Raw genomic sequence first — 13044 nt, forward strand, 5'->3', positions numbered from 1 at the left:
CCTCGAACTCACAGCAATCCTCCTGCCTCTGCCTCCCGAGTGCTGAGATAAAAAGGCATGAGCCACTGGTGCTGGCTTCTTTTCAGTTTTTTGAGACAGGGTTTCTCTGTGTGTGGCCCTGGCTGTCTTGAAGTCACTCTGTAGACCAGGCTAGCCTCCCTTTCACAGAGATCCACCTACCTATGCTACCACCATCCAGCTCTGATTTGTTTGGCAGAGTGTTGCAAATATTACCTTGTATGTAATTAGAGGTGGAAAAATGGAAACTTGGTAGTATAGATTTGGCAACCCTGCTTTCAAGAACTTGTCCTTGTCCCTGATCACTTGGAAGTGTTTTTTTGTTGTTGTTTTGCTTTTTGGTTTTTATTTCTTTTCTTTTTCTTTTAAAATTTATTTATTTATTTATTATGTATACAGTGCTCTGTCTTCCTGTATACAGACAGAAGAGAGCATCAGATCACATTATAGATGGTTGTGAGCCACCATGTGGTTGCTGGGAATTGAACTCAGGGCCTCTGAAAGAGTGGTCAGTGCTCTTAACTACTGGGCCATTTCTCCAGCTCTAGTTTTTGATTTTTCAAGATAGGGTTTCTCTGTGCAGCTTTAGCTGTCCAGACTTGCTTTGTAGACCAGGCTGGCCTGGAACTCAAAGTGATCTGCCTACCTCGGCCTCCCTGGGTGCTGGGATGACAGGCATTCCACCCCCACTCCCCACCTTGCCTCTCTTGGAAGTTCTTACTCTCCATGCCTGGTTGGTGTCCTGGTGCTTGGGAGATAGGTGTGGATTTTGTGTTGAATGATGTGGCAGGAGCTGTGGGCCTCCTGCCAGTTTTGTTTCTACCTAAGAATCTTTCAGTTAGGAAGTCCCTCTGCTCCTGGGAGGGCTGCTAGTGAGTTCGTGAGATGTAGATAATGGGCTCACAGAGACGGCGAGATTTACTTGATGGATCTGCCCAGCAGCTTAGCTCTGGCATTGTTAGAGATAATTGATTAGTCCTTTTGTTTGTTTTGTCTACCTGAATCAGGGAGAGGGCCCAGGGAGAGTGCAGTGCAGGTGGCCACATGTGGTCATTGGCAGCCTGGTGGACTCTCCAAGTCAACTTGTTGGGCTTATTGGTGGCGTCGGAGACTAAGTTAGCAGTTGCTGTTGCCAAGGCATGTCTTTCCTCAGTACTGATGGTGATGATCAGAAGTTGTCTGGATATTTGTGAGAAGACAGGATACTGGGCTGCTGCTGTCCTTGATGCTGCACCCAATGACTATTTTGATTCCTGGTGGTTAGAGGAAGTTGTTTTATTTTTGTTTTTTCCCCTTCCCTTCCCTTTTCTCTTTTTCCCTCTTTCCTTCCCACAGAGTCTCAACTGTGTATTCAAGGCTGGCCTTGAACTCTGTACTTCTTATGTGTTGGGATTACAACTGGTGCCACCACACCCAATTTATGCAGTGCTGGGGTGGGAACCCAGGGCCACCTCCAAGGCTGCTATTCTGGCATTCTCCTGCTTATAGCTTCCATAGTGTTTTTGTTGAGCCCCTCAACCAGCTGGACCAACTATCTTCTTGTACCTAAAAATCATTTAGAATACAGTGTAGTGAATTGTTTTCCTCTTTTTATTATCTTTGTGCACTTTTAGGTTTATATGTGGCAGTGCTGAATCCCTTTTATTTTATCATCATTATTTTTGTTTTGTTTTTTGAGACAGGGTTTCTCTGTGTAGCAGTCCTGGCTATCCTGGACTCACTTGTAGACCAGGCTAGCGTCAAACTTACAGAGATCCGACTGCCTCTGCCTCCCCAGTGCTGGAATTAAAGGTGACTGCCACAACACCTGGCCTTGAATCCCCTTTATGTGTGGTTTTGTAACTTGTATGTAAAAATGTTCCAACAGACCAAACAGGTTCAGCAAAAAATTTTCTGTCCAAGCAAGCAAGCACAGCTGAGGTTGCACACAGATGTCTCTATGGAGTCTTACACTATAACCATCTGTAGGTTCTGTCCATCCCTCAGTCATTTGAATTCTCCCATTTTTATTTTCTTAGGGAGTGTGTGTGTGTGCGTGTATGTGTATGTGCGCGCGCCTGTGTGTGTTTGGAGTTTGTTCTTTCTGCTAGACAGAGAACTACTAGCCAATATCAGGAATTTGCCTGTCTTCCTTCAGTGCTGTGGTTACCGACCAGCACTCCCATGCTGAGGACCCACACTCAGTCCTCGTGCATTCAGAGCAAGCACTTGACTCACTGAGCCATCTTCCCAGATAATTTATTTTGTGCATGTATATGAGTGCAGTGTATGTGTGTGCGCATGCCTTGTGTGTGGATGCAGAGGGCAGATGAGGATATCAAGTGTCCTGTCAGTCAACTCTCCACCTTATTTCCCCGGAAAAGGGCTTCTCTCTAAACTTGGAGGTAGGCTGGCATCCAGCAAGTCCCGAGATCCTCTTCCTGCCTTAACCTCCTATAGCACTGGAATTTATAGGTGGGTGCAGCCATGCTCAGCATCTTGACTGATGGAATCCAAACTTAGATCCTCATACTTGCATGGCAAGCACATGTAGTCTAGTGAGCTATCTCCACCACCACCTCCATTTTTCAGTCTTTATGATGCTTTGTAGACCAGGCTGGCCTCGAACTCACACCGTTTGCTCACTTTAGAAGCCTCCTTGGCCCTAACCTGCAAACAGATTCTTTTTTCCCTCATAAGGCTTAGATAGAAGACTTAATTTGATTCCTTCCCCCCCACCCTTGACAGGATTTCTCTATGTATCCTTGGCTGTCCTGGACTCACTTTGTAGACCAGGCTGGCTTCGAACTCAAAGCCATCCGCCTGCCTCTGCCTCTGCCTCTCAAGTGCTGGGATTAAAGGTATGCGCCACCATACCCAGCTTTCATTTGTTTTTGTTTTTGTTTTGTTTTCATTTTTAAAATCCATATATTGGTCTGGAAAGATGGCTCAGAGGTTAAGAGCACCGGCTGCTCTTCTAATGGTCCTGAGTTCAGTTCCCAGCAGCCACATGGTGGCTCACACCATCTATGAGATCTGGTGCCCTCTTTTGGTATGTAGACACACAGACAGATGGAACACTGTATACATAATAAATAAATAATCTAAAAAAAAAATCCATGGATTATTGTTCGTCTGTTGATGAAAGGATGTGAGTGTAGTGTAGCAGGGGCCATGTGTGCTGATCAGAGGACAACTTGAGGATGACTCTGCTCTTTGCACTTATGTAGTCCAGTGAACTGAACTCAGGTTGTCAGGCTTAGCTTGGTTACATTGCAGACTTGTGTCAACATTCAGGGCCTACAGCTCTGTGTCTAAATTCTATTTATGTGTGGTTTGTGTCTGTGAGAGTGTATGCTACATGTATGCAGGAATGTGAGGAGGCCAGAAGAGGATGTTGGATCTCCTGGAGCTGGGTTTGTGGTCAGTATGAGCCACCTGATGCGAGTCTGTATGCTCCAGTTGGAATACAGCACTCAGCTTCTGCACGGGAGCAGCAGTCGCTCTTGGCTGCTGCACCATCTCTCCAGTCCAGTTCTGTGTCTTTTTGAAGTGACCCACCGTTCTTGAATATGCCATGTAGTGATTTTGAACTTTGCATGCACTCTAGCCCCAATCCCCTCTGTGTCCCTGAGCCAGGTTAAAGAAAAGAAAAGAAAAAGAAAAAGGAAAGCCAAGCTTTCCTATACATGTCCTAACATTCAGGTTTTGGTTTTGTTGTATTTTTGGACAAAGTCTCATATAACCTAGGCTGACTTTCTGCCTCCTCCTAAGTGCTGGAATTAAAGGTGTGTGACAGCATGTCACATTCATGTGGTGTTGGGGATGGAACTCAGGGCTTCATATGGAAAGTGTGTGCCTGTCGAGCCTCATACGCGGTGCCTACTTGGCTTTTACACAGGGCTCCATGGCTGTGGCTGGACTTGGACTTGTAGCTGTCCTTATGTCTCAATTTCCCAAGAGCTGGGTTACAGGGCTGAGTCATTGCACCTGCTCAATAAACCCCTTAACAAAGGAAGAGCTGTAGCCCCTGTAGCCCTGGGTAAAGGGCCTGCTCTCACAGCAGAGCCCAGCTGAGAGTCCAGAGACTCTGTTGGGGGTGAATCCTTTGTTCTAGGGCCATGTGGCATGTGCAGGAAAGGGAGGTTTTTCTCCTTTTAGTGCACTAGGTAGTCAAAGCCCTAGGAACAGGGGATAGTCTGCATCATCTGACCCAGTCCTGACATAGGAAATATGCACGATAAATACTTGTATAAATAAATAAATATGGCTCTGGGGCCTGGAGAGACTGTAAAGTTCCAGTAAGGAGAAACCGACTTTAGTCTCCAGAACAATTTTTTTTTTTAAAGCCAGTTTGGGGGCTGAAGGGATAGCTCAGTGGTTTAGAGTGCTTGTAGCTTTTGGAGAGGTCCTGGGTTTGCTTCCTATAACCCACATGGCTGTTCACAACCACCTACAATTCTAATTCTAGGGGATCTGATGCCCTGTTTTGACCTCTTTGGTCACCAGGCATTTACATGATGCAGATACAGACATGAGGCAAAACACTTATACACAAGCTTTTTTCTCCAGCACTCTGGAGGCAGAGGCAGGCAGATCTCTGTGAGTGTTAGGCCAGCCTGGTCTACAAATCAAGTTCCAGAACAACTAGGCCTACACAGAGAAACCCTGTCTCAAAAAAAAAAAAAAAAAAAAACCAACCAATCAACCAACCAAAAAAAGCCAAGTATAGTGCCACTTGCTTATAATCCAGTTCTGAGACGTCGGGACAGGAAGATTCCTGGGGCTTGCTGGATAGCAAGCCAAATTTACTTAGGGAACTCCAGGCCAGTGAGAGGCACCCTCTTAAAAGAAGAGGTGGACCATGGACTTTATCTGCTGTGCCTTGCATACTGATAGTCATAAACATACACAAGTAAACATTTTTATTTATTTAATGTGTACAAGTGTTTGCCTCATGTATGTCTGGGCATCAAGATTGTGTTTGCTGCTGCCTGAGTAGGCCAGAAGAAGGTAAATTCCCCCAGAACTGGAACTGCAGAAGGTTGTGAGCCACCATGAAAGTGCTGGGAATTGAACTGGGGTTTTCTGGAAGAATAGCGTTTATTCTTAACTGCCAGTGCCCCCCTCCAGCCTGCTTAAATGCACTTCATATAGACAATTCATGATCATGATTCATCAGATTTGACAAAGATTTGACTTGATTGATAATAATGTACGTGGAGTTGGGGTGGCATCTAGCTACAGCTGATGTCTGACTCTTTAGCCCTGGGTATTTCTTGTGCCTGGCAGAATCCAGGCTTTGGTTGGTTGTCAGCTCTTTGGATTTGTTTTTAGTTACTCGCCATTAGCGAGTTTATTATGCAGTAAACATAAACTAGTGGGGCTGGTGTGATGGCCCAATGTGTAGAACACATCTTGCCACACCTGATGGACCTGAGTTTATCTCAGGGCCCACATGGTGGAAGGAAAGAACCAACTCTTGTAAACTTGATCAACACAGGCACATCGTGGCATGCATATGTGCCCACCTCCACCCAGTTCCATCAAAGACACCAAATAAATAAAAACTAGTGAGCTGGGAGTGGTGGCGGAGCACTGCCTCCCGGAGTGCTGGGATTGAAGGTGTGCTCCACCACCACCCAGCAGCATAACTTTAAAAAGAAGTTTTGAGCCGGGCGTGGTGGCGCACGCCTTTAATCCCAGCACTCGGAGGCAGAGGCAGGTGGATCACTGAGTTCAAGGCCAGCCTGGTCTACAAAGCGAGTCCAGGACAGCCAAGGCTACACAGAGAAACCCTGTCTCAAAAAACCAAAAAAAAAAAAAACAAAAAAAACAAAAAACAAAAAACCTAAAAGAAGTTTTGTTGTGTGTGTGTGTGTGTTGCTGTGTGGGTAAGTAGGAGGGTAGTAGTGTCTGTGGAGTCCAGAAGATAATAGATCCTTTGAGCTGGAGTTACAGGAAGGTGTAAGCCACTCGGTATGGGTACTAGGGGTTGAACCCCAGTCCTCTACAAGAGAAGCCATCTTAGCCATAAAGCTGCCGCTTCAGCTCTCAAGTATTTGGCTTTTGAGATATTATTTTCCCTTAACCTAGGCTGGCCTGTAAAAGGGTTCTAATCCCGATCCTGCCTCTATCGCCCAAGTGCTGAAATTATAGCTGTGCATAGGCATTCTTTAGCAATGAAGCCATGTATAATTGAGTTCCAGTCTCTTCCTTTACATGGGAACAACCTGCATCAGCTGGTGATAGGAACACTACTAGGAGTAAGAGCTACTACCATTTTGGGCTTTGTGGTTTACATAGGCTGACTTTTGCTTAGCTTTTGAAATGTTGTTCATGAGCCCTTTTGTGCTACAGGAATAAGTTGAAGGCCAGGCAGACAACTCCAAAGTCCCTGGGCTGTGGTCCTTCCCATCTATGGCTGCTTAGAAGCAGTTACAGCCTAGGCTTGTTCTCTCTCATCATCTTCCACTTCTGTCCTCCCTTTCCCTTACTGTTCTGCTATGAAGCCTTGCTTCTCTTTTCTGTAGCCACTTCTGCAGTACTCTCAACTACCACTCTGGTGTTAGTTTAACTTTCTAAGTTGGGAGTGTTGATTGCTAGGCAGTTCTGAAGCCCTTTGGGACAGTCTTTGGCTTGTCTTGGCAGTTTGTCCTTTCAGCTCATGTCTATTGAGGGTAGAGCCTACAGTCTGTCTTGTAACTAGTGTGGCTCGAAGGCCTCAGGTTTTATGAGCATACTGGTGCTGGGGAGGCCTTAGCTATAGACTGGTGGGCACCCTAGACAGCCTGTGTGTAGGGTGCAGGACTTGGATAGGTTGTAGTTTGCATGTTGCTTAGAGAGTTGATGTGTATGTAGCAACTTTAACCCTGAAGACTTGAGTTGCACATTTGAGTATCTTAGCTTTTCCAAAGTTAAGTCCATGGGGTTATGTACTTGGTGCACCTGTTTCAACCTCTTGGGTTTTGCAAATGTTCCTTTATCTCTTACTTTTTTTATTGCAGGGGTGGGGGCACATGCCATACCTGAGGAGGTTCAGCGGATGGTTTGCAGGAGGAATTGGTTTTTGTACCCTTACCCCCTGACCCATCCTGCTAAAAAAATTAAAAAAAAAAAATTTCCCCCCTGCAGTTCTGTACAGTCAAAGCTACACAGAGAAAGCCTTTCTCGAAAAACAAAACAAAAAGATGGCTGAGTGTGGTGGCGTATGCACTCAGCATGCACTCCCAGTGCTCAGGAGACAGAGGCAGGTGGATTGCTGTGAGTTCGAGGCCAGCCTGGTCTACAGAGTGAGTTCAGGACAACCAGTGCTACACAGAGAAACGTCTCGAAAAAACAACAACAACAAAGATGTTGTAGGTAGAAATGTTCATCAAAATATGGGTGTTATTCCCAGCACTGGGTGAGGACCAAGGCAGAAGGAGTACTGTGAGATGGAGGCTGGACTAGGCTTTTTATTTGTTTTGGTTTGATTTTTGGTTTTTCAAAATAGGGCTTCTCTGAGTAGCTTCGGCTGTTCTGGAACTTGCTCTGTAGATCTCCCAAGGGGTGCACTGCCACTGCCTGGCAGGTTTTATGGTTGGTTGGCTGGTTGTCCATTGCCTTTATTAGGGCTGCTTGTGTAAGTGTGTGTAGTGTTGATGGTGGTGGAGTTCCAACTGGAGGACGGGCAACTTAGCAATGGCTGCAGCACTGAAGAAAATGACTCCCTCTCCCTCAGCAACTATTAACTACTAGAAGTTCCCCAGCTTTGGGGGGGGGCGTGTCACATAATCCCCTCCTTCATCTATGCTAAAATATTGACATGCCGTAAGTAGTGTAGGTCTTGTGCAGTTAGCCCCAGCTACTGCTAGGTCATGAGTGCAGTGGCCAGGTCATATCCAGAAAACATGCTTTCATGGCACTCCAGCGACATCCTTCAGAGGCATTCTCTCTGCCCTCTCTTCTGTGATGTTTCCTGGGCCTTGGAGCCAGTTAATAGATGCTCCGTTTAGGTCCAAGCACTCAGTAATCACTTACTTTCAGCACTGGGACTGCTTATTTGTTGATATTGTGGCTTGTATGTGTGCCTGTGTGTGTGTTTGATTTCTTTTGTGTGTGATAATGTATGTGGAAGGGAACAGGAGCCAGAGGAAGATTGTGTGTGTGTGTGTATGTGTGTGTGTGTGTGTGTGTGTGTGTGTGTGTGTGTGTGTGTGTGTGTGTGTCTTGCTCTTATCATTCTACCTTCGTCCTTAAGCAGGCGCTCGCTCTCACTGAATCTAGGGCTATGCTTCGAGCAGAAAGCTTCAGCCACTCATCCTGTCTCTGACCTACACAGTTTGGGGTTGCAGGCTTTCCCACGTGAGTGTTGGAGATTCAGCTTCAGGTGTTCATGCTTTATTAGCAAGTTCTCTTATCCACTAATCCGTCTCCTGCCCTGTCTGTTTATTGAGCTAGGGTTTTCCTGTGTGGCCTAGGCTGGCCTTCACTTTTGCACTCCTTACCTCTGCTTCCTGAGTGCAGGGACCACAGGGAGTACTATCATGCCTAACAAGCACAGGGTGTTTTGTTTTGTTTTGTTTACTCACCTCCCCCCCCCCCCTTTTTTTTCTTTCTTTTGAGACAGGGTTTCTCTGTGTAACCCTGGCTGTCCTGAAACTTGCTCTGTAGACCAGGCTGGTCTCGAACTCAGCGACCTCCCTCTTTGTGCCCCTGAGTGCTGGGATTAAAGATGTGTGCCACTAAGTCTAACGGTTTTCTTTCAATTTATTTCTTTACTTTCCCCCTCTTTCTTTCGTGTCATTGGCTGGCCTGGACCCAGTCTAGGTTCCATCTCACAGCACTCTTTTTACCTTGGTCCTCACCCCATGCTGGGAGTAGCACTCATATTTTGATGAATGTTTCTACCCACAACATCTTTTTTCCCCCTTACCCAGACAGGGATTCTCTGTGTAGCTTTGGCTGTCCTGGACTCCCTTTGTAGACCAGCTGGCCTCAAACTCACAGCAATCCAGCTGCCTCTGCCTCCTTAGTGCTGGGATTAAAGGTGTCCGCTACTACCGCCCTGCCGCCAACTCTTGTTTTGCTCTGAGACAAGGATGCTGTATAGTCATTTTGCCCTTGAACAGCCTTTCCTCTGTCTGTATTACATAATGTGTGCTGCCATTCCCAACTCATATTAGGTCTTAAGTTTTAGTGCTGGAATCGCCTGCAGTGTGTTAAACACATGCTCTACTCCTGAGCAACCTCTCTAGTTTATCCATAAAGCCCAGCATGCTTTACTGTTGTAGTACTGCCAGTGAAAGGAGCATGTGCCTACCTTATATGAGCCCTGAGCTTGAGTCCAGAACTACAAACTAAAAGCTTCATTTCTGTGACAAATGTGCCTGTAATCTAGCATTTGGAAGTTAGAGATAGAGGCCAACCTGAGCTATAGAAGATCCTGCCTTGAAAAGCCAGCCCTGGGATTTGGGAGCCGGCCTGATAGATAAATAAGAATGTGTGCTGCAAGCAGGGCGTGGTGGCGCACGCCTTTAATCCCAGCACTGGGAGGCAGAGGCAGGCAGATTGCTTTGAGTTCGAGGGCACCCTGGTCTACAGAGTGAGTCCAGGACAGCCAAGGCTACAGAGAAACTCTGTCTTGGGGGCGGGGAGAACGCTTGCTGTGCATGCAGGAAGACCTGAGTTAGAATTCCCAGTGTTTGCCAGGCAGTGGTGGTACATGCCTTTAATCCCAGTACTTGGGAGGCAGAGGAAGGTAGGTCTGAGATCAAGGGCAGCCAGAGGTACACAGAGAAATCCTGTCTTGAAAAACAAAAACAAAGCAAAAAAGAATTCCCAATGTCCTTGTAAAAAACTGGACATGGCCTCATGCAAGATGCAATCTTAGTGCTATGGGTGAGACAGAGATGAGGATCCCTGGAGTTTTTTGGGTGTCAACCTTGCTGTAGGTTTGGTGAGATGCCCTGTTGCAAGGGGATAAAGTGGGAAATTATAGACCAGGTTATCCAATGCTTTCTCTGTTCTCCATGTGTATCCAATTATATGCATATACCACACACACTTGCAAAATTGACACTTTAGGATTCAGAGGCACAGCCAGTGACAGAGCATATGAGCCCCTGTTTGGTTCCAGAACTGCAAGAGTCCAAGCTAGGGGCTGGAGAGATGGCTCAGAGGTTAGGAGCACTGACTGCTCTTTCAAAGGTCATGAGTTCAAATCCCAGCAACCACATGTTGGCTCACAACCATCTATAATGAGATCTGTATACATAATAAATAAATCTTTAAAAAGAGTCCAAGCTAGGCTTAGTGGTACATGTTTTTGTTCCTAAACATGTAGAACATGTTTAGAGGTGGAAACAGAAGGATTTGAAGTTTGGGGCCAACCTGAGCTAAGAAAACCCTGACCGGCCAGGTGTGGTGGTGCACGCCTTTAATCCCAGCACTTGGGAGGCAGAGGCAGACGGATTGCTGTGAGTTCAAGGTCTACAAAGTGAGTCCAGGACGGCCAAGGCTACACAGAGAGACCCTGTCTCAAAAAAAAAAAGAAAAGAAAACCCTGACCACCACCTGCCCCCACTTGGACTGTGCCATCCCCCACCCCCACCCCCACGCCATACAGGGAGAAATGAGGCAGGGACTACAGGAACACAGAAACCCCTCAGTATGTGGCTAAATTGCGATCCATCATCTGGAAGCCTGTTATTTTTGTTATCAAGGGAAATTGAGTGAGTTGTTTGGCTTGGCTACCTGGGAAGGCAGGTGTGGCCTGCTCTGAGCAGGCGCTTTGTGAGCGGGCAACTTCATCCCTGCTACCAAGTACTGAGCTTCAGAGACCATCCATCTGTGTGGTATTGAAAACTAAAAAGGTTTTCTGATCTTGTAGATAGTTGAAGTGTTGCTAACACGAAGGAACTGTCACAATTTGAAAAGATAAGCCAAGGCTGATTTCCAGACACTACAAGAAAAAAGGAAGGAAAAATGGTAAGACAGTTTTTTCTTTGCTCATAGACACTTTTTCTTCACTTATGCCCGTAGCATGATCCCAAAGCATTTGATGCTGTTATTATTTTATCTTAGACATTTGGAGTTCTCTAAAGTAATTACGTGTCACCATGTGAATACAGTAGTCCCCCCTTAGCCGTGTTCTCAATTCCCGCGGTTTCAGTTACCTGCGGTCCACCGCGGTCTGAAAATACTAAGTGGAAATTTCCAGAAAGAAAAATTTGCTAAGTTTTAAATTGTACACCGTCCTGATGCCTGCGTCATTCACCTCACTTCATCTCATCACGTAGGCATTGTATCATCATCACTTCATCACAAGAAGAAGAAGGGTGAGTAGGACGATCAGCTACTTGGAGAGAGACCACATTCACATTCCGTCCTGTCTAAGCCCTTCCTGTGCCCGATTGACCAATTAAACTACCGTACCTGTGTGCGTAGAGGTCAAACCCGGACCGTATTGGTTTTGGTGCTATCCGCGGTTTAATGCATCTACTGGGGTCCTGGAATGTGCACCCCGCGGATAAGGGGGGACTACTGTAGTATAGCGATACGTAAAGTGCCCCATTGTTGTTGCTGTGTGGAGAGTCTCCTCTCAGGGCCTGGGTCATGTTCCCATAGTCTTTCTTTTCTGAAGGTTGGAATGGTACTGAGTGGTGAGGGGTGGGCTGCTGGCTGTCCTTGCATCATTTTTAGCGTAGTTTTCGCATTTCCAGCGTCCCATGAGAATTTTTGTGAATGATGACCGCCATGTGATGGCAAAGCACTCTTCAGTGTACCCAACACAAGAGGAACTGGAGGCTGTACAGAACATGGTGTCCCACACTGAGCGAGCCCTCAAGGCTGTCTCTGACTGGATCGATGAGCAGGAGAAGGGCAGCAGTGAACTTGCTGAGGCAGAAAATATGGACACACCTCCAGATGATGACAGCAAAGAAGGGGCTGGGTAAGTCTCAGTTTCTCTCTGTCTCTCTCTCTCTGTCTGTCTGTCTCTTCCCCCCCCTCCCCCCCATATGTTTGTTGAGGAGGGCTCAGGTCTTTTCAGGAAGGGTCTTATGTCACCCACACTTGCCACCTCACTATGTAGCCAAGCCTGCCCTTGAATTCCTGATGCTGCCTGCCTCTATCTTGCCTGGCTTTTCTAGTGGTTTTTTTGTGACAGGATCTCACTGGATAGCCTGTGCTGGCCTTCAACTTATTTTGTAGCCCAAGGTAGTACCAAAATCACAGAGGTCCTTCTGCCTCAGCCTTCTGAGTGCTGGGATTACAGGTCTGTGTCACCATGTGGTACAGCTAAGCTAGCATTTCTTCCAAGAAGTGCCAGCCTCTCTGGCTTCTGGCTAGGTCGGCTTCCCATTGAGCCCGACTTTTGTCTATCTCTCAGGGAACAGAAGGCGGAACACATGACTAGGACCCTGAGGGGCGTGATGCGGGTCGGCCTGGTAGCCAAGGGTCTTCTGCTCAAGGGGGACTTGGATCTGGAGCTGGTTCTGCTCTGTAAGGAGAAGCCCACAACTGCCCTTCTGGACAAGGTGGCTGACAACCTGGCCATCCAGCTCACTGTGAGTCACCACCACTGCCACCATTATGCCAGAGGGGGTTCTAGCAGTTACGGAGAAGAGGTGGTTAGAGGAAGGGAGGGCCCATTTGTGCCATGTGCCAAGGGAGCAGGCTCCTTGTACCTGTCACGTGTTCACCTTGATAATAGGCAGCACATTACAGAGCCAAGGAGGATCCATGGGAAATCATCCGCTGTGGATAGTGGTGCCCAGGTTGCTAGTAGCGAAAGCCTCGTGCTCTCATATGTGAAGCCTGGGCTGTGTGGAATGGAGGAAGGAAGGGAGTTAACTCTCCCTGGGTTAGACCTGGACATACTTAAAACTCCATTCACCTGGCTGCAGCTGGTGGTCAAAGGTAGAGTTGAGAGAGGGGGTGGGGGAGGAGTGATAACAGTGTGGTCGTGGTGGCTCATACCTGTAATCCCAACATTTAGGAGGTTGAGTCAGGAAGATTATGGAGTATTCAAGTCCAGCCTGGGCTATAGAGTAAGACCCTGAC

General features: G+C 47.0%; 1 protein-coding gene across 13 annotated transcripts in view; it reads left to right on the plus strand.

The window, feature by feature from the left end:
* The window catches only part of ILF3 (interleukin enhancer binding factor 3), a 40233-nt gene that overhangs the window by 10582 nt on the left and 16607 nt on the right, over positions 1-13044 (plus strand). For 10 of the 13 annotated variants that reach the window (XM_084784140.1, XM_084784151.1, XM_084784150.1 and 7 more), the window contains exons 2-5: positions 10871-10968; positions 11280-11318; positions 11703-11932; positions 12371-12548. In XM_084784140.1, the coding sequence (XP_084640266.1) occupies positions 10966-10968; positions 11280-11318; positions 11703-11932; positions 12371-12548 (450 nt within the window). In that variant the 5' untranslated portion in view covers positions 10871-10965. Of the gene's footprint in view, positions 1-10870; positions 10969-11279; positions 11319-11687; positions 11933-12370; positions 12549-13044 lie in introns of all 13 variants that reach the window. The other 3 variants (XM_084784148.1, XM_084784149.1, XM_084784147.1) reach the window with 2 other exon arrangements.

The sequence above is a fragment of the Acomys minous genome (genome assembly GCF_964271855.1).
Source record: "Acomys minous genome assembly, chromosome: 5".
NCBI classification, from domain to species: Eukaryota; Metazoa; Chordata; class Mammalia; order Rodentia; family Muridae; genus Acomys; species Acomys minous.